We start from the raw sequence: 21,633 nt of genomic DNA on the forward strand, positions 1-21,633 counted from the left end.
GAGTCAGAAAATAAACGGCCCTTTTTTCTCTTTCACCTTGAGAATGGTGTGAGCGTGTGTTCTTTTGTGTCCTATAGCGACAATTTTATTACTAAAATGTTATTTTTGGATCGTTACTTTTTCAGAAGCCCTTGTCTGTTTGTTTTTCATATTACCTATGTATTCTACTGCTGAATTCTTTCTCTCCTTTAAAAAAAAAGTTTAAAATTTTAAAATAATTCAGCTGAAATACCAGTGATTCCTTTGTTGGAGAAGCACAGGAAGGTTTGGATGTTATTGTATATTCCATGGCACAGGTTGGCAGAGTCATCCGTGGATCTGAATTTGAAGTTGATGTGCTGGAGGTTGGTGCCTACTCTGGATTTGGAGAAGATTGTGGCTGCCAAGTGTCTGCTGCTGGGAGCTGGCACCCTGGGCTGCAGTGTTGCAAGGACCTTGATGGTAAATCTTTCACCTCACAAAGAACATCCTGCTTCTCATAAAACCTGTACTTCTTTATTTCTTTTGTCCAGCTGCTGTGACACATCAGAGACAAATTGCATTCTCTGCATCAGAATGCACATCAGTAATATTCTAAATTGCAGGAATAGGTGAGATCTGTACCTAATGGAAATAAATAACTGAAGTTCTGAATGCACATCAGTAATATTCTAAATTGCAGGAATGGTTGAGATCTGTACCTAATGGAAATAAATAACTGAAGTTCTGCTGACGTGAAATAGGAAGGGAACCTTGGCAGAATATTTTGAATTTATTTTAAAAAAAGGAAATTCTGGAACAAATTAACAAGTTACAAAGAGCAAATTCACAGTGAAGCACTTGAAATAACTGTGCTGATGATTCCTTTTAGGGATGTTCACCTCTTTCCACTGAATTCAGCAGGGTTTGAGGGGTTTCTGTTAAATGCTATATTTAGCAAATCATTTAGATATATTTATTTATATAAAATTTATATATTTATTATATATATATATTTAGCAACCAAATTTTCTGTTCCCTTATTTCAGGCACTTCAAAAAACTGCAAAAACTTTTGTAGCTTCAAAAAAGTGAACAAAACTCAACGTTGAGTTGAGTGGAATTACTCAAAACCATTTGGTTTTGAGTGGCATTACTCAAAAACCATTTCCCAAGGCTGTTGTACTTATCTTTATGAACTTTTGTTCTCCTTTAGGGCTGGGGGGTGAGGAAAATCACTTTTGTGGACAATGCAAAGATCTCCTACTCCAACCCCGTGCGGCAGCCGCTCTACGAGTTCGAGGATTGCCTGAGTGGGGGCAAGCCCAAGGCTCTGGCAGCAGCAGAAAGGCTGCAGAAAATCTTCCCAGGAGTGGTAAAATCATTGTTTTCATGTTCTATCACTGGGGGAAATAAAAAAAAAAAATTAAAAAAGTGACTTTAAATTGCTATTCAAATTTGTAGTAGTTAAACGTTAAAAACACTGTGCAGGCGTTTTGAAATGTTATAGTTGGTTACTGAAATATAATAGTTGGTTACTGAAATATTAGAGTTGGTTACTAAAGTATTTCAGTTGGTTACTGAAGTATTTGTTAGTGACTAAAATATTTTACTTCAAATTTCTGTTCCTGGTGACTTTATTGAGGTAAATTGTCACGATATGACACGAAATGAACACTCACACGCTGAGATGTCCAAGGCAAAAAAAGCTCCTTTATTTCTGGACCTCAATATTTATAGAATTCCACAAGTGATCATGGATTGGAGGATGAAATTGCCACCTCTCCAACCACGCTGGTCAAACCAACAGTCCATCCATTCTCTCCTCCTCCAGAAAGGAGTGCAAAACAATCATTATTTACATGAAAAGTGTGGGAGAAACTCCATTACAAAAATGCAAACATCACAAGGCTCAGAAGAGCTTTAGAAGAACAGGGAGACAGTAAATATTTGTAAATATTTAGTATTTCATATTAATGAAATATAATTAAGGATCATGAAGTCATTTTGTAGCTTGTTGAGAGTGAGGTGAATTTTTTTTCCTATCTAAGATGTCCTTTGAGTAATGCCAGGTCAGACATATTAAATGTCTACTCTGGGAGCAGGTCCTGAGGGAAGAAATAAATGTATTTTTGAGATTTCCTATTATGTTTCAGACCCCAAATTTGCAATCTTCTCTAAATTGATTTTCTATATTAGAAGCTATAGCTTAGTTTTTAACAGCAAGCAAAGAGAACAACATAGAGTCCCCTTTTCTAAATGTCATTCTAACATTTTATGAGATGCTAACTAAATATTTTGGATAATTTGGAGGCATTTTAGAACTTTTCTTAGATTCCTGAGATTTTGGGACTCTGTGGAATGAGCAAGATCTTTCTTTGGGGATATATGTGGCATTTACTCCTCCTTAAAATAATGCCAATGTGCCCTTTGAGCTCTTTTTGCCATTTTTGGGCTGCCAAATGCACCTCAGCCACTTTGGCTGGTGACTGCTGGCTTTGTTTTGAGGGGCAAATAAAAGTGTTGGAGCTGCCAGGCTTATCTGTATTCCTACAGCTACAATTGAGCTTTTCTTGGAATTCTGGCAGGATTTTAGTATTTACAAACCACATTGACCATTTTGTGGTGCAGTTAATTCCAGCTTATTTCTTTGAATTTATGAAAGAAAAAATTGCCCTCTTGAGTCCCCAGCAGTGTGAGTTGAGCTGGTCTAATCAATCAGCACTTGAGCAGCACAGGCTCGATGGGTTATCCATGAAGGCTTTACTCAGACACAGCATGCATTAAGTTCTGTATTCCTACCAGGAATTTTGGAGGAGATAATGGCACTGAAATTAAAGCCTGCCCAAAAATTCCCTGATGTCTGTGATGATGGTACGGAGGGTAAAAAGAGGTGGATCCTTTTTTACAGGATGTTACTCACAGCCATTTCTCCAAGCTGCTGGATGGGCCTGGTTCTTTTTATCCTCAGGGAGATTTCTGTGTGTTATTTCTGTATGTTATTTCTTTGTGTTATTTATGTATGTTATTTCTGTATTTCTGTGTGTTATTTCTGTATTTCTGTATGTTATTTCTGTGTTTTCACCCTTCTGGTCATTTGACTCACCTGGATTTATGAGTTGTGCTGGTAATTAATTGGTCTGTGTCAAAAGCACATTCCACCAACCTTCCTCTCCTCTCTTCCCATGGAATTTTATGCTTGGTTCATCCAGTTTTTGCTTTTTGGTTTTTAATTTTTCCTGCAGTGCCAAGCAGGGAGACTTTGGCAAGGCTTGTTCTTCTGTAACAGAAATGAGGGCTCCATCCTTTCCTTCCCTTCCCTTCCCTTCCAGCAGATGGCTGGCAGCTTGTGCTGACACATTTCCAAAGGAGTGAATGAATTGTTTGCATTGTCCATGCATTGTGTAGATGCTTCTTTGGCACAATATTTGCTCTCAGTGTGTCCTGCCCTAGTTAGGGGCTGGAAGAGGGAGAAGTTTCTGCCATAGGAGCCTCTGCTCAGTGCAAGCCTCCAGCTCTGCAGTGACAAAGTCTCAGAAGTGCTTTTGGCTGTCTCAGGCTCCCACATGGCTGGGGAATTACAGGGAAATCATCCAAGGCTGTTCTTGTCCTGAGGAACTGCAAAGAAGGAGCAGTGGGTGTGATGCTGCACATGGCTGTGACTGAGGATTTAGCACAAACTGCAGCCTATAAAAATCGTGTGGGAAGGGGCTGGAAAGAGAATCAGGACTCAAGTTTGATCATAATCATGTGAAAATGTGGCTGCTTGGCTTTGGGGTGCTGTTTGTAACCCCTGGCATCAGGAGCAGTTCCACTCTGTTCTTGCAGTGATTTACTAAGCCTGCTAAGACTTGGAGTCTCTTCTGCCTAAATCCAGAGTGAGAAAGCCCAGCACTGTGCCTCAGTGCCCAGCCCTGCCCCACAGAGAGGTGCAGGGAGCAGAGCTGCCATTCTGCCAGGGGGGATTGGACTCATCCTCTGCTCTGTGCAGGATTTTACACCTGGATTTTTTAAATCCAGAATGAGAAAGCCCAGCACTGTGCCTCAGTGCCCAGGCCTGTCCAACAGAGAGGTGCAGGGAGCAGAGCTGCCATTCTGCCAGGGGGGTTGCACTCATCCTCTGCTCTGTGCAGGATTTTACACCTGGATTTTTTAAATCCAGAGTGGAAAGCCCAGCACTGTGCCTCAGTGCCCAGCCCTGCCCCACAGAGAGGTGCAGGGAGCAGAGCTGCCATTCTGCCAGGGGGATTGCACTCATCCTCTGCTCTGTGCAGCATTTTACACCTGTTTCACCACAAGGTCACCTCTGACCTGCTGCTTTTCTCTCTGCCTCTCTCTAGAGCTCTGAGGGTTACAACATGAGCATCCCCATGCCAGGCCACCCAGTGAACTTCTCCGAGGTGACCATGGCCCAGGCTCAGAGGGACGTGGCGCAGCTGGAGGAGCTCATCGAGGGCCACGACGTGGTGTTCCTGCTGATGGACACCAGGGAGAGCCGCTGGCTGCCTGCTCTCATCGCAGCCAGCAAGAGAAAGGTGGGCCACAGGCTTCCCTTTTCCTTGAAATTGCCTTGAAATTGCCTTTCCTTTCCTTTCCTTGAAATTTCCTTTCCTTGAAATTGCCTTTCCTTTCCTTCCCCTTTCCCTTTTCCCACTCTCATCGCAGCCAGCAAGAGAAAGGTGGGCCACCAGCTTTCCCTTTCCCTTTCCTTTCCTTGAAATTTCCTTTTCTTTCCTTGAAATTGCCTTTCCTTTCCTTGAAATTGCCTTTCTTTGAAATTCCCTTGCCTTGAAATTTCCTTTCCTTTCCTTGAAATTGCCTTTCCTTTCCTTCCTCTTTTCCCCTTTCCCTTTTCCCACTCTCATTGCAGCCAGCAAGAGAAAGGTGGGCCACAAGCTTTCCCTTTTCCTTTCCCTTTCCTTTCCTTGAAATTCCCTTGAAATTGCATTTCCTTTCCTTGAAATTGCCTTTCCTTGAAACTTCCTTGAAATTTCCTTGCCTTTCCTTGAAATTTCCTTTCCTTGAAACTTCCTTTCCTTGAAATTCCCTTTCCTTGAAATTCCCTTTCCTTTCCTTGAAATTTCCTTGCCTTTCCTTGAAATTGCCTTTCCTTTCCTTGAAATTGCCTTTCCTTTCCTTGAAATTGCCTTTCCTTGAAATTGCCTTTCCTTTCCTTGATATTGCCTTTCCTTGAAATTGCCTTTCCTTTCCTTCCTCTTTTCCCCACTCTCATTGCAGCCAGCAAGAGAAAGGTGGGCCACAAGCTTGCCCTTTTCCTTTCTTTTCCTTGAAATTTCCTTTCCTTGCCTTGAAATTTCCTTTCCTTTCCTTCCCCTTTCCCTTTTCCCACTCTCATCGCAGCCAGCAAGAGAAAGGTGTGCCACAAGCTTTCCCTTTTCCTTTCCTTGAAATTTCCTTTCCTTGAAATTCCCTTTCCTTGAAATTGCCTTTCCTTTCCTTGAAATTGCCTTTCCTTGAAATTCCCTTGCCTTGAAATTTCCTTTCCTTTCCTTGAAATTGCCTTTCCTTTCCTTCCTCTTTTCCCCTTTCCCTTTTCCCACTCTCATTGCAGCCAGCAAGAGAAAGGTGTGCCACAAGCTTTCCCTTTTCCTTTCCCTTTCCTTTCCTTGAAATTTCCTTTCCTTTCCTTGATACTGCTTTTCCTTTCCTTGAAATTGTCTTTTCTTTCCTTGAAATTTCCTTTCCTTTCCTTGATGTTGCCTTTCCTTGAAATTTCTTTTCCTTTCCTTGAAATTTCCTTTCCTTTCCTTGAAATTTGCTTTCCTTGAAATTGCCTTTCCTTTCCTTGAAATTTCCTTTCCTTGAAACTTCCTTTCCTTTCCTTGAAATTTCCTTGATATTGCCTTTCCTTGAAATTTCCTTTCCTTTCCTTGATATTGCCTTTCCTTGAAATTTCCTTTCCTTTCCTTGAAATTTCCTTGAAATTTCCTTTCCTTTTCTTTCCTTGAAATTGCCTTTTCTTTCCTTGAAATTTCCTTTCCTTGAAATTGCCTTTTCTTTCCTTGAAATTGCCTTTCCTTTCCTTTCCTTTCCCTTCCCTTTTCCCACTCTCATTGCAGCCAGCAAGAGGAAGGTGTGCCACCAAGCCATTCATTTCATTTCCTTTCATTCTCCCTTTATTTTAAATATTTTATTTTCTTTTATTTATTTTTTTTTTAATTTTATTATATTATTATTTTTATTTTATTTTCATTCCTTTATTTTAAATTTCTGGCCCTGAGCAATGGATTTCTTTCTTTATAGCACAAATGAGCTTCCCTTTGCCAGTGGGGAGATCAGTGTCCCTTTAGTGAGGGCTTCACTGAATCACAGCCTCAGGTGTAAGTGTGTGTAACTTGATAATTCATCAGCTCCTCCTTAATCCTCCTGGCCTTTCTTGCACCTGTGGTCTTTCTTTTTGTTTTAGTTCCTTGAAAACAGCACAAAAATGACAAAATGAGCAAGTTTGCAAAGCTTGTTGTCTCCTTAACAAAAATCTGATTCCATTCCCCAGAGGACTGACTCTCCATGTTTGTTTAAAAATAAATATCAATCATATTAACCCATCACACAGCCCAGGCTGGGTGTTCCTGGCACTGTGTTTGTGCTGCTCATGGACACCAAATTCCTGCTGTCTACTGGGCAGCAGATTGTTGGGAGCAGGAATTTGGAGCAAAAATTATGTGAATAAAGCAATTTCTGACCTTTCTGTTCTCCATCAGAGCTGCCTATATGACCATCTTGAAGTTCACTTTTTAAATCTCTTCAGAGTTTGAAAACAATTCAAATCAGCTAACTTCCAATTATTATGGGAGTTGGCTGATTTTTATTATTATTATTATTATTATTATTATTATTATTATTATTATTATTATATTACTATATATTACTATTACATATTATAGTAATATTATTATTATTATTATATTACTATATTATATATATTCTTATATATATTTATTATTATTATTATTATTATTACCACAAAGTCTTTGTGTTGTTTTGGTACCATACACCACTTTTTTTCTTCATCTCAACCCAAACTCTACTTTCAACTATGTTAACAATTTTTCAAAAATTCAGTTTCAAAATTTCAAAATTATTAGCTGGAAAGTGCCAGGCCCAGCCTGTTCTTCCACGTGGTATGGTTGGGAATTTCCAGCAATATGTGGAGTTTTATGTGCATATTTTATATGAATCCTGTCTGGTTCAATCAGGATGGAATGGTTTTATGATCTCCAAGACTTCCCTCCTATGTTTTCTTAGCCAGCAGTGCCCTTCCACATTTTTCTTGCAGCACTTGTATGATTTTGAGGATAAACTTTGAAACTTTTTGTGACATTTCTCTGTTACTCCGTGGTGCAGTGTGTCCACATCATAGTTGGTTGATTTTGATAACATCCCTTAGATGTGAGGAGATGGAATTCTCTGCCACTGAAAAAACACAGCAGGGAAATCTCCAGGTGTCCAAACAAATGCTCAATATTTGATATTGGTAAACACTCATTGAGGGCTCTGCTTCAAATGTGATTTTGTGTGGCACCTGCAGATCTCAAGTACTGCACAGTTTGCTCCCAAAGGTCTCAAAAAGAAAATCAAGGAGATGGTGAGAGATGATTTGTGTGAAATGCACACCACCAGGGCTGTGTGGAGCAGTAAGAATTCTTTTCCCCACTCCACCATTCAAATGCTTTGGAGATCTTTGCCATTCCTGCAGTCCTTGTCCAAAACAAGCACCTCAGACAACCCAGCCCCTCAAATGATAAATCCTCATGTCAGATATTAAAGCTCTGCTCCTGCTGAGCACTGGAACTTGTTAAAATTTGCTTCTTTTTTCTTTTTGTTAATCCATGCCAAAAGATCCTTTTCCATTTGTCTCTTTATCAAAACCAGATGATTTTTTTTTCTTTAATTAAGGCTCAATCAGTTAGAATGAAATAGTTACCTGCCTGTAAACTGAGAAGAAACAGTTGATTGCAGTGGGAATTGTTTAACATTGTTAGTAATTCCTGCTAATAGCAGCTCTTACTCATATTTTGGAAGGGGAACACCATATTCAGGTTTTACAGGTAGATGCAGTGAGAAGATGGAATCTTTTAATTGCACAGATTCAACAGCAGGGTTCCACTTCAGGACTGAGGAAAAACAAACTACTCCAAGGCTGAAAGAATATGCAGAAATAATTGGAAATACTGAGAATGATGATGAGACTCCCAGCTTGCTAATTAATTCTTGAGGGAGCTTCCCTCAGAGTTCTCCTTTTGAACAATTCCTGGCTGGAAGAATGGAAAAGGAGGAAGTGCTGCAGTAGAATTCCTACCAGCAGGAGCTGCAGATGAAGCAGTGCATCTTCCTTGGTATCTGACTGGCTGCAGCCATTGTTGTGTTGATATTTGTGCTCCAGATCCCTCTGTGCACTTGCCACAAAGTGGAGAGAGATGCAGTGAGAAGATGGAATCTTTTAATTGCACAGATTCAACAGCAGGGTTCCACTTCAGGACTGAGGAATAAACTACACCAAGGCTGAAAGAATATGCAGAAATAATTGGAAATACTGAGAAGACTCAAAGCTTGCTAATCAAGGTGATTAATTCTTGAGAGAGCTTCCCTCAAAATTCTTTGAACCAATTCCTGGCTGGAAGAATGGAGAACAAGGAAGTGCTGCAGCAGAATTCCTACCAACAGGAGCTGCAGATGAAGCAGTGCATCTTCCTTGGTATCTGACTGGCTGCAGTCATTATTGTGTTGATATTTGTGCTCCAGATTCTTCTCTGCACTTGCCACAAAGTGGAGAGAGATGCAGTGAGAAGATGGAATCTTTTAATTGCACAGACTCAACAGCAGGGTTCTGCTTCAGGACTGAGGAAAAATAAACTACACCAAGGCTGGAAGAATATGCAGAAATAATTGGAAATACTGAGAATGATGATGAGACTCCCAGCTTGCTAATTCTTGAGGGAGCTTCCCTCAGAGTTCTTTTAAACAGTTCCTGGCTGGAAGAATGGAAAAGGAGGAAGTGCTGCAGCAGAATTCCTACCAGCAGGAGCTGCAGATGAAGCAGTGCATCTTCCTTGGTATCTGACTGGCTGCAGCCATTGTTGTGTTGATATTTGTGCTCCAGATTCTTCTCTGCACTTGCCACAAAGTGGAGGGAGATGCAGTGAGAAGATGGAATCTTTTAATTGCACAGATTCAACAGCAGGGTTCCACTTCAGGACTGAGGAATAAACTACACCAAGGCTGAAAGAATATGCAGAAATAATTGGAAATACTGAGAATGATGATGAGACTCCCAGCTTGCTAATTAATTCTTGAGAGAGCTTCCATCAGAGTTCTTCTTTTGAACAATTCCTGGCTGGAAGAATGGAAAAGGAGGAAGTGCTGCAGTAGAATTCCTACCAGCAGGAGCTGCAGATGAAGCAGTGCATCTTCCTTGGTATCTGACTGGCTGCAGCCATTGTTGTGTTGATATTTGTGCTCCAGATCCCTCTGTGCACTTGCCACAAAGTGGAGAGAGGGGAAATGAGGACACAGGAATTGTGCAGCACAGCTGCTCCTGCTCCCCATGTGACTAAGCAGATGCAGATGAAGCCCATAAGTAATCATTAATTGCTTTCCTTACTGAGCAGAAATTGCTTTGGATAACAGATGGTATTTCATTGCTTGAAGCTGCTGTTGCTTTTTTTTTTTTTGTCACAAGTTTGTGTAACAGCTAGAGGGAGTTATTCATTCAGATCAGATTGCCCTGAAAGGCACAGGAAAGGACAAGGCTTTGTGACTTTCTGAAACAGACTTTTATTTTGGTTTTTGTTTTTTTCTAAGGGCTTGACAGCTGGAATTCTGCACCTTTCAGAAGCTCTGTTGTTTATGGCTAAGGTGGTAAATATGCAGTTAATAGGTTGCTCATCCATCTTCAGCCTGTGGCTTTTTTGGCATTTATAGTGAATAAAAACCTCAAGGCTGCTTTTTTTCTTCCCCTCCCTTTTTGGCTCACTTAAAATCTGTTGTTCTCTCTTTATTGTTCACAGTTGGTCATCAATGCTGCCTTGGGATTTGACACTTTTGTTGTTATGAGACATGGCCTAAAGAAACCAAAGCATCAAGAATCTGGTGATTCACAATTCAGCAGCACCTCTGCTCCTTCTGATCTGCTGGGATCCTCACTGTTCTCAAACATCCCTGGCTACAAACTGGGCTGCTACTTCTGCAATGATGTTGTGGCACCAGGAGATGTGAGTAGAACTTTATGCAAACAGTGATTATATATTATATATTATATATTATATATTATATATTATATATTATATATTATATATTATATATTAATTATATATCTCTCTTTTGTTGCAACTTGAATTTTTATTTGGTTTTAATGGCATTTCCTGAAGGGATCTGCTATTTCTGCAATGGTGTTGTGGCACCAGGGGATGCAAGTAGAACTTTGTGCAAACAGTGATGGGATATTATATTATATTATATTATATTATACATTATATTATACATTATATTATACATTATAAAATATACAATATACAATATAATATATAATATATAATATATATTATATAATATATATTATATTATATATATTATATCTATTATATTATATATCTCTCTATTATATATTATATATCTCTCTTTTGTTGCAACTTGAATTTTGATTTGGTTTTAATGGCATTTCCTGAAGGGATCTGCTATTTCTGCAATGGTGTGTGTTGTGGCACCAGGGGATGTGAGTAGAACCTTATGCAAATGGTGATTATATATTATATGTTATATGTTATATATTATATATATATATATTATATATCTCTCTATTATATATTATATATCACTCTATTATATATTATATATCTCTCTTTTGTTGCAACTTGAATTTTGATTTGGTTTTAATGGCGTTTCCTAAAGGGATCTGCTACTTCTGCAATGGTGTTGTTGCACCAGGGCATGTGAGTAGAACCTTATGCAAATGATGATTATATCTCCCTTTTGTTGCAACTTGAATTTTTATTTGGTTTTAATGGCATTTCCTGAAGGGATCTGCTATTTCTGCAATGGTGTTGTGGTACCAGGGCATGTGAGTAGAACCTTATGCAAATGGTGATTATATGTTATGTATTATATATCTCTCTTTTGTTGCAACTCGAATTTTTATTTGAATTTTTAATGGCGTTTCCTAAAGGGATCTGCTACTTCTACAATGGTGTTGTTGCACCAGGGCATGTGAGTAGAACCTTATGCAAATGATGATTATATCTCCCTTTTGTTGCAACTTGGATTTTTATTTGGTTTTAATGGTGTTTCTTTAAGGGATCTGCGCCGTGTTGGTGCACACGAGGTAAAGAAGTAGCAGCTTTTGATTTGGAAGGTGACAGCTGTGAATTTGGCAGCACTAGAGGTGTTTTGCACAGGGCAGCTGGTTCCTTTGGGGTTTTTCTGCCCTCCCTTGAGAGCTGTGTGTGTTTGCAGTCCACCAGGGATCGGACTCTGGACCAGCAGTGCACGGTCAGCAGGCCTGGACTGGCCATGGTGGCTGGAGCCCTGGCAGTGGAGCTCATGGTTTCTGTGCTGCAGCATCCAGAAGGGTGAGACACTGCTGTTCTCTGAGAAATCACACCAACCTAAGAGGATCTCTAGTGAGGAGGAGGAATTACACCTCAAGAAGGACAATTCTCTCAGGGGTGATGTCTGTAAATGAATGCAGTGTGCAGTGTTGGAGGGAACTGCTTCATCAAGCCTTAAGTTTTTCTTCTGTCTCTGAATTTAACCTCAGAAAAGTACTAGGAATCTTTCAAAAGAAGAAAATGTTGCTATTAGTGATCTTGGATTTGCTGTCTCTTTTCCTTTTCCCCCCGTTTTCCTTTTCCACCCTTTCCTTTTTTTTTTTTCCCTTTTCCTTTTTTTTCTCCTCTTTTCCTTTTTTTATTCTCCCCTTTTCCTTTTTTGTTCCCCCTTTTCCTTTTTTGGTTTCCCCCTTTTCCTTCTTTGTGTTCCCCCTTTTCCTTTTTTGTGTTCCCCCTTTTCCTTTTTTGTTTTCCCCCTTTTCCTTTTTTGTTTTCCCCCTTTTCCTTTTTTGTTTTCCCCCTTTTCCTTTTTTGTTTTCCCCCTTTTCCTTTTTTGTGTTCCCCCTTTTCCTTTTTTGTGTTCCCCCTTTTCCTTTTTTGTGTTCCCCCTTTTCCTTTTTTGTGTTCCCCCTTTTCCTTTTTTGTGTTCCCCCTTTTCCTTTTTTGTGTTCCCCCTTTTCCTTTTTTGTGTTCCCCCTTTTCCTTTTTTGTGTTCCCCCTTTTCCTTTTTTGTGTTCCCCCTTTTCCTTTTTTGTGTTTCCCCTTTTCCTTTTTTGTGTTTCCCCTTTTCCTTTTTGGTTTCCCCTTTTCCTTTTTTGGTTTCCCCTTTTCCTTTTTTGGTTTCCCCTTTTCCTTTTTTGGTTTCCCCCTTTTCCTTTTTTGGTTTCCCCCTTTTCCTTTTTTGGTTTCCCCCTTTTCCTTTTTTGTTTTCCCCTTTTCCTTTTCCCCTCTTTCCCTTCCCCTGTGATGAGGAGCTGTTGTAAGTTGTGGCAGGCACACGAAGGGTTTCAAGATAAGCCCTGTGTTGCAAATCTTATTTAAAACTCAGTGAGTGTGACACAGAAATTACTCTGAAATTCTGCACCTTGAACCTCAGGCTTAGTTCCTCTCTTGAAAACCTGGGAGAGAAAAAGTGACTTGGGAGTTGCAGATGAGTCTCAGACTGATTTTTATATATATTTATCATGCTGAGTCTTGGTTCCTATGAACCAGACTTTCCACACAGATTCCTTGACTCATTCTAAGCTGTAGCAAAATGTCTGGAAATTCTGAGTGTGTTGTCTTCCTCTAATTTTCCCTGTTGTGTTTTTGGCAGTGGTTATGCTGTGGCCAGCAGCAGTGATGACAGAATGAATGAACCACCCACTTCTCTTGGGCTTGTTCCTCACCAGGTAAATCATTGGTGATAAATCCTTTTGTTAATGAGCTGGGAACTCATCATCACTGATGTTGTCTCCTTAACAAAAGTGCTGATTCTATTTCCCAGAGGATTGAATCTGCAGTTTATTAAAAAATAAATATCAATAATATTAATAACCCATCACACAGCCCAGGCAGGGTGTTCCTGGCACTGTGTTTGTGCTGCTCATGGACACCAAATTCCTGCTACCTACTGAGCAGGAATTTGTTGGGAGCAGGAATTTAGAGCAGAAATCATGTGAATAAAGCAATTTCTGACCTTTCTGTTCTCCATCAGAGCTGCCAATATGAGCATTTAAAATTCATATTTTCAATCTCTTCATAGTTTTAAAACAATTCAAATCAGTCAACTCCCAATTATTATGGGAGTTGGCTCATTTGAATTATTTATTATTGTTATCACAAAGTCTTCACATTGTTTTGGTACCATACAGCACTTTTTTCTTCAACTCAACCCAAACTCCACTTTCCACTTTCAATGTTAAGAGTTTTTCAAAAATTCAGTTTCAAAATTTCAAAATTTGGGGCACCAATATTAATATTGCAGAGGTACTGAAGTTCTGTTCCTGGTGCCATCTCTTCATTGTAATAGACAGAATAAAAAGGATGATCAATACTCCACAGAGTTCACAACTGAAGTCACCAAACCCAGCTGCAAATGTTGTCAGAGCTCCCTGTGTTAGCAGAAACAGTGCTCTGGAATTTTAAAATTGCCTGTCAATAATATCATATTAACATCATCGTTGAGGAATGCACAGCAGTTAAATGTTCAGACTCTAGCTTATAGAGATGGGGAAAAAATGGGTTTAAGCTGTCCCACCGTGGTTTTTTATTTTTCATGGAACTTTGCAGTCAGAAAAGGCCAACTGCAGGTGGTGCTGTGCCTCTATTTCTGGTGAGGTAATGCTGCATTTATTGTGCCATTATTTGTACAGAAAAGAGCAGTAATATGTGCTCAGTATAAATTCACTACAAGTTTTACTGGGAATGACTGTCAGAATGATAGATGTTCTTTTTATCTTCAGTTCATGTTGAATTTTGGCAATGTTTAAAATAGTAATGCGATTTTATTTTTCTTTTCATCCTCTAGATCCGAGGGTTTTTATCCAGATTTGATAATGTTCTTCCAGTCAGCCTGGCATTTGATAAGTGCACAGCCTGTTCAGCCAAGGTGAGGCTGAGTTTGTGCTTTCTATTATTTTTATATTTCTAGGTCAATTTGGGGGAACTTTTTGACATTTTCTCTGACTTGGAATCTGTTTCCACTTCAGCTAAAAGTTCTTTTTCCCTCTTAGCCTTTTTTTTAGCTGTTTTCTACATTTCTTTGGCATCACCTCTTAGCATGCTGCTCTTTTTATCTCCACATAAATGCTGCCATCAGCTGAAGAATCCAAGCAGAGACTGACCAAGACATTGCTGAAAAAATCACCAAAATACTTATCACAAAAATACTGTCATTATCTTTTAGCTTTGTAGGAAGGAATGAGATTGGTATTATTTAAGAAATGCTTTCTGATGTCTGAAATTGAATAAATATCCCTTTAACCTTCTTAATGTCTTTCCAAATAGGCAAAGCTGTCGAAATTTCAAGTTTGTGATACAAACCAGACAAATAATGAACAATTGAGGGGAAAAAATTGCTTCCTACCATTTCTTTATTGAGCAGATTGTTCATTTTGCTGCTGGTGCTGCCAGTCCTGAGTCACCTCAGAGTTCCCAGCTGTTTCTTGGCTCTCTGGGGCAGCTCTTGCATTGTTTCCCTCTCCTGTGGCTTTCCAAAGTTCCCTCTGGCCAGTTTTTTCTGGCTGTGGAGTGCAACTTCCAGAAGTTTTCCCTGGGATCTCTCAGCAGGGAGATTGAGAGGGTTTTTGCCTCATGGTTTGCAGCGCCAGGAGTTTATTTCACCCTCCTGTACCTTGAGGAGTGCTTGCAGAAAGTTCTTTTTGTTCCTTTCCCTGCCCTCATCCTCCTTCCAAAGAACCATCAAACAGTAATGGGGCACTGGCAGTTTCTGGAGAACTTGCACAATCATTCTCCTCCAGTGATCCTTTCTCCCCTCTGGGCTGTCTGGGTACATCTGACAAGTTTTGAAGGACTCTCAAAGTGCATTTTCTCTTCAAAAGTTGAAGCTCTAAAGTTGGGTGTTTGTAAAAATAGCAGCACTTGGATCTACCCTGTTGAAGAGCTGAAAGCTCAGCAGTAGTGGAACCTTGATGGTGGAGAATTTAAACTGTTAGAAGCAGCTTTTTTCTTTCACTTTTCCTCTTCTTTTCTCCTTATCTTCAATTCAGGAAACACTGCCATGTAAAAACAATAAAAATGTACATCCCCACAGATAAATTCAATGCAGGGATCAATTTTTCCTTAGCAAATCATTTCCTCTTGGAGGTCATTTTAAGAGAGGCCCGTTTTACATAAACAGACTTGATGATTTAATAAAAAGTGCCTTGGATTTTAGCAGCTGTGCTATTCCCAGAGAGATCACTTTTCATGTGGTTTGGGGATTGAATTTCTTGTGTGCTGAAAAGGTTGCTCCATTGGCTCACAGATTTCCTTACAGTAGAAACACAGCCTTTGTTTACTTTGCTAACTTTATTTATTGGCAGAAGAATATGTCACCCTGCATTATGTGGAAATCTGATGCTGATGCTTTGAAATGACAAATCCAATTACGGTTTAATTGTAGTCTCTCTGTTGGTTTGTTGTGTGAGGGTTTGTTTTTTAATAAGGTAATTTAGGATTTCGTCCTGCTCCGTGTGAGAATGACTGGAGGTTCAGACTTTCAGCACAGATAGAATTGAATTTGCTGCCATTGTGTTCATGGTGTTTTTCTTTTGTCAGCATTCTCCTCCTTGAGCTCCTGCCACTCTGTAACTCTTAAAGCACAGAATGAATTAATTAGGAATTTTAGAAGTACATCCTGAAGCCATCCAGGAGGACTCAGGAGGAGCTGCTGCTGATGTGCATCTTTGGAGATTGGGCTCATTTTCATTTTATTTACATTTACTCAGTCATTCCTTCCTTTCTCTGCTCTAGAAGCTTCAGAGGCCAGACATGCAATCAGCCAACTTCTCCCTAGCAGAACTGTCCTGCCCAGGCCACATGCCAGAGAAGCTTCCTGCAGGCAATTGTTCAGGAATTTTGGGATGCTCACAGCAGGAAACCAACCTATTTTTATTCTGGGCCAATTTTTCCTCGTATGATTCCCCCTCTGTCTTATTCTGGTCCTGCAGGAGCTCTGCTGGAATGTCAAATATCCCTGTCAGAGCTCAGGGCACTGGGAGAGCACTGAGAGCTCTTCTGGGGCCAAACTTGTTCTGGCACCAGCAAGGGAGACTCCAGAGCTCTTTAGGATGGATATTGGCCAGAAAATATTTAGGATGGATATTTGTCAGGCAATATTTAGGATGGATATTTGTCAGGCAATATTTAGGATGGATATTTGTCAGGATATATTAATGTGGATATTTGTCAGAAAATATTTAGGATGGATATTTGTCAGGCAATATTTAGGATGGATATTTGTCAGACAGTGTTTGGATGCATATTTGTCAGACAATATTTAGGATGGATATTTGTCAGACAATATTTGGATGGATATTGATCAGGCAGTATTTAGGATGGATATTTGTCAGGCAATGTTTAGGATGAATCTTTCTCAGGCAATATTTAGGATGGATATTTGTCAGGCAATGTTTAAGATGGCTATTTGTCAGGCAATATTTAGGATGGCTATTTGTCAGGCAATATTTAGGATGGATATTTGTCAGGCAATATTTAGGATGGCTATTTGTCAGGCAATATTTAGGATGGCTATTTGTCAGGCAATATTTAGGATGGATATTTGTCAGAAAATATTTAGGATGCATATTTGTCAGGCAATATTTAGGATGGATATTTGTCAGACAATATTTGGATGAGTATTTGTCAGACAATATTTAGGATGGATATTTGTCAGACAATATTTAGGATGGATATTTGTCAGACAATATTTAGGATGGATATTTGTCAGACAATATTTAGGATGGATATTTGTCAGGCAATATTTAGGATGCATATTTGTCAGGCAATATTTAGGATGCATATTTGTCAGGCAATATTTAGGATGGATATTTGTCAGACAATACTTTTTTCTGACCCAGAGATGGGGCAACTGAGGGGCATTTTAAAATCCTTTATTCCATTTTCAGTCTCATGAGAAGGTGAGACAATACAGATGTTATAATTCACTCTATCACAATCAGAAGCTGACTGTTTCTTCATTACAAAACACTAGAAGCATTTCTTGGCTCTCAGCTTTTTACCACACCATATTATAAATGCCTTAAAACTAATAATCTAAAACTACTCCTCATAAATCTTACTACAATGCATCTTTCATAGTCCTATTTCTCTAAAGTATCTAATCTTATTTACAAAGCCATCCTTTGAAACTTTTCTGTCTCCATTTCTCTCTCCACAATATCTGTCCTATTCTATAGCATTTCTGAATCAGCATTTCTTATCTCAAAGTTTACATACAAATATATACTATTCTATCAAGCCCTGAAAACTCTCTAAAAATCCATTTCCTGCAGATATTCATTTGTAACAACTGCTTTACTTACAGGAGAGAACATTTAGCTTATTACTGACTGGGCTAATTAACCTGTGTACCCTGTTTGTTCATTATGTTGTGTGCTACAATTCCTTGGGAAACAGATCTGATCCTTGCAGAAAACTGCTTAGAGCCTTAAATCAGGAATATTAAAATGTGTATTTTAAAATCTAAAAAAGGATTTAAAAGAATTTTAATGCCAAACTGCCAGTGTTTCTAGTTTAATGAGGGCAATGAACATTTCTTTTTATTGCTCCCCTTCTTGTGCATCATGGAATGAACAGGGAGACCCCACAGAGTTTAATGTCACAAAAGATGATTGCCACCAAGCAACCTGGACCTAAAGATGTAGAAACCCTCTGTTTGTACCCTTAGCTCACATTTCTTCCAGAGTTAGAATTTAGCAGCCATGTGCTGGAAATCTGACTTGTTCTCCTTAAAGAGATTTCTCTTTCCCCTGCTACAGTCATGCTCATGTGGAACTACCCCTCTATGATAGGTATCACAATCAGCACAAGGTTCTCTGCTGATTTTCCAGTTCTTTCCCAACTTTCTCCTCCATCTGCTGGGAGCTGGAGCTGCTGAAGGGCCTTTCTACCCCTTTTTACCCTCTGAGTTCCTGTTGAATGTTTCTCAGTTTCATTGCACATCACAAAGGGGCAGACTCTGGGATCAGGGATGGCATTGTTGCCATTATTAAAATTTCTGCTTTCAGTCAGGATATTCCCTGCCCTTGCAGATGTTTTCCCTTTTTACCCTCTCAGGAATACATGAGACCCTTTTGCTGTGACATTTACTGAGCGCTGGGGTTGTGTAAGTTATTTAGGAGTGGTTCAGTCTGGAAATCTGTCATCATGGAGCCTCAACAATGCTCTCATTGTTCTCCTCTGCTAACTGCTGGGCCTGCATTTTTATTTGAAATTGTTCTGATCACTTATGACAGCAACCTGCAAGATTCCCTCACTCACTGATGCTTTTCAGTTGAGATAATTTTGATTTTGATTCCAGGCCCTTCAGATTTGCCCTGACTGCACTAAGATATTCCTCTTTGTTTTCTCTCATAGCAATGGATGATCTGTCAATGAAACTCCTTAAAATCATTTTTATATTTTAAATTTTTATATTTTAAATTTTTATATTTTAAATTTTTATACCATGCATTTTAGTACCATGCATTTTAGTACCATGCATTTTTGTACCATGCATTTTTGTACCATGCATTTTTATACCATGCATTTTTATACCATGCATTTTTATACCATACATTTTTTTATACCATACATTTTTAATACCATACATTTTTATATGCCATACATTTTTATATGCCATACATTTTTATATGCCATACATTTTTATATGCCATACATTTTTATATGCCATACATTTTTATATGCCATACATTTTTATATGCCATACATTTTTAATACCATACATTTTTAATACCATACATTTTTATATACCATACATTTTTATATACCATACATTTTTATATACCATACATTTTTATACCATACATTTTTATATACCATACATTTTTATATGCCATACATTTTATATGCCATACATTTTTATATACCATACATTTTTATACCATACATTTCTCAAGCCAAGTATTGTGTGGATATAAAAGTCATGGGGGGGAAAAAGCCTTGGTAGTTCCTGTGCTAAAAAAAAGAAAAAATCACTTGCAGAGCTTACAGAACTGATGAAGGAAATGGGGAGAAACTTTTGTCCTTCAGGAATGAACATGTCAAAAATGTAAGAGAATGTTTTATCTGTAGCTGTGCTGTGAAGTCAGTGAAACAGAGTCCACATTTAATTTTCCTTAGTTCCTGATTTTACATGTGTGAGCATTTGACAAGTCTCTGTACAAATTAATATTGGCTAGATTTCAATGAGACTTGAAGAATGAATTGTTAATACAGCCAGGCACCTTTTCAGCATCCTGAGTTCCATGTAGGACTCCTCTTAGAAATGAATAAAAATGCATTTTCCCATTGTTACATTTAAGTTTCAGAACAGTAGGTTTAAAGGAAAGAGGAAACCTGCCATTGTTTAAGACCATGGAGTAATTTCTGACAGGTTGTATTTCTGTTGTGTTTAAATGAAATTTTATGAGTCTTGTTTGGGATTTTTCCCAGTATTTCTTCTTCCAATTCAATGAAATTCTGACTACAATTAGGACAAAGTAAAGGACTATCAATGAGGAAAAAGACAGCATCTCTGCAGTTTTCTAATATTGACATGTTCAATATCTACCTGTGCCTAGAATATAATTTTTAATGATATTAGAGATAACCTGTGCTGTCTTGTCATCTCTCTGTGAAGCTGTTACACAATTCCTTTTCTGTCAGTTAAAACTCAAAATACTTTGGCTGGAATAACTGCAAAAACCAACTTGGAGAACACTGAACTGGACTAAAATTCAGGAATATTCAATGTGTGGTGCTGGGGTGATGATTATGATGATGTTCACCCCACCATCAATTCCAGCTCTCATTCTCTGGGATTCCACCTGGAACTCAAAAGATCAGTTGTTTATTTTGCTGGATAGGAGCAATTTGTAGTTGTTCTTTTTTCCTTCCATAGGATTTTTGCATTTTTACAGCCCAGTGCTTTCTATTCCCTGGTTTATTTGGGAAGTTATTCAGTTATTATTATTTCCAAGTTATTCAGTTATTCCAAGGATTCAGTGCATATTCATGGAGACACAATATTTTTAATTATCTTTTCTATTTTAATTATTGTGCTTGTTTTTCAGATGTTTTTCTGCATTCTCAATGCAGTCTTTGACAGGTATCTCTCTACCCTGCTGTCTGTTTTCTTCAACTTAACCAATCACCAGCTTTGCTTTATGGGAAAGCTGATCTTTGTTTGCAAATATTTTTGAACAGCTTAAGCTAAGTTTGACTTTTTTTTTTTAATTTTTCCATAGTGCTGATATATCTGTCCTTGCAGAATTGTTTCTTTTATTTGAAATTGGAAGAGTGGAGGGAATTCAATTTTAAGAGATAGTAAAATAGAAATCTATGAAACCTGCTGAATATGGTTTTGAAGGAAATGCTGCTCCTCCAGTGCTGTTTTCACAGGTATTGCAGCACATCCAGAGTCTCATCCTCTTTGCTCTGCAGTCACCCATAAAATGTGGATTTTTCAGCTGGAGCCGTGGCTCGGGGAGCCCTGAGCAGCTGCAGGTTGTGCCAGGGCTGGGAGCTCAGGCTGGGCCAGCTCTGCCTCCTTCAGGGCTGGCTGCAATAAATGACTTTTCCTGGGCAGCACCCACTCCCTTCTGGCTCCAACCAGCCCTGCAGAGCTGGGCCACTCCTGCCACTCTTTGTGCCAGCAGCCAAAGCATCACTCAGCATCAGGCAGGTGCTTTGCTGGCAGAACAATCATTTCTTGACATTTCTTGGCATTTCTTTACATGTTGGCAAGTGCCCTTGCTTCTCCCCCAGCTTTAGGGGCTCTCTGCAGGCAGTGGATGCTGCTCTGGGGATGATTTAGGGGCTCTCTGCAGGCAGTGGATGCTGCTCTGGGGATGAGGTACCTGTCCCTGCACATGGCTGACCCCAAATCCCCAAATTGTCCTTGCCTGGGAAGGGGCAGGGAGGGCTGAGGGATTTCAGCAGAGGGTGAGTGATGCCAGAAGGAGCTGGGGCTGCTGACGAGCCCAGCAGCTGAAAGGCTGCACAGGAAGCAGAGTGGAATAAATGAAGCTGTAAATATCCAAGTTGTAAACATCCATCCTGAGGAAAACATGGAGTGAGCAGGGAGGGGATTGAGGGATGTACCCACATGCTCAGGACCAGGATCTGATGGTGCTGGCTACCAAAACCCCTTTTGTGCCTCTTGCTCACTCTCTAAAATTGAGATCTTGATTCTTCTCTTGGTCCTTTTGCTTCTTTTCACATCTCTGCAATCCTCTTTGCAGGCAGGGAATGCTTTCAGCTTGTGTGCTGTGCAGTGGAACTTCCTTAGTCTGGAATCTGGGGATGCTGCTGCATTTGAAATAAGTTGTGAGAAAGATTTAAGAAAGGAAAGAGCAGCTGTCTTAAATCAAAAATCTTAAAATCTTAGGATTTAAAATCTGAAATCA

General features: G+C 39.3%; 1 protein-coding gene and 1 long non-coding RNA gene across 2 annotated transcripts in view; both read left to right on the top strand.

The window, feature by feature from the left end:
* Positions 1-21,633, top strand: part of LOC139596053 (uncharacterized) — a 198,855-nt gene that overhangs the window by 103,369 nt on the left and 73,853 nt on the right. The window lies entirely within an intron of this gene.
* ATG7 (autophagy related 7) overlaps positions 1-21,633 on the top strand; it is a 102,089-nt gene that overhangs the window by 10,488 nt on the left and 69,968 nt on the right. Inside the window, exons 11-17 of the mRNA XM_071440038.1 lie at positions 297-441; positions 1,174-1,332; positions 4,298-4,492; positions 9,986-10,189; positions 11,427-11,542; positions 12,837-12,912; positions 14,031-14,111. Of these exons, the coding sequence (XP_071296139.1) occupies positions 297-441; positions 1,174-1,332; positions 4,298-4,492; positions 9,986-10,189; positions 11,427-11,542; positions 12,837-12,912; positions 14,031-14,111 (976 nt within the window). The remainder of the gene's footprint in view (positions 1-296; positions 442-1,173; positions 1,333-4,297; positions 4,493-9,985; positions 10,190-11,426; positions 11,543-12,836; positions 12,913-14,030; positions 14,112-21,633) is intronic.

Source organism: Agelaius tricolor, unplaced genomic scaffold (genome assembly GCF_023055355.1).
Source record: "Agelaius tricolor isolate 1412-34295 unplaced genomic scaffold, bAgeTri1.0.p SCAF_14, whole genome shotgun sequence".
NCBI lineage: Eukaryota > Metazoa > Chordata > Aves > Passeriformes > Icteridae > Agelaius > Agelaius tricolor.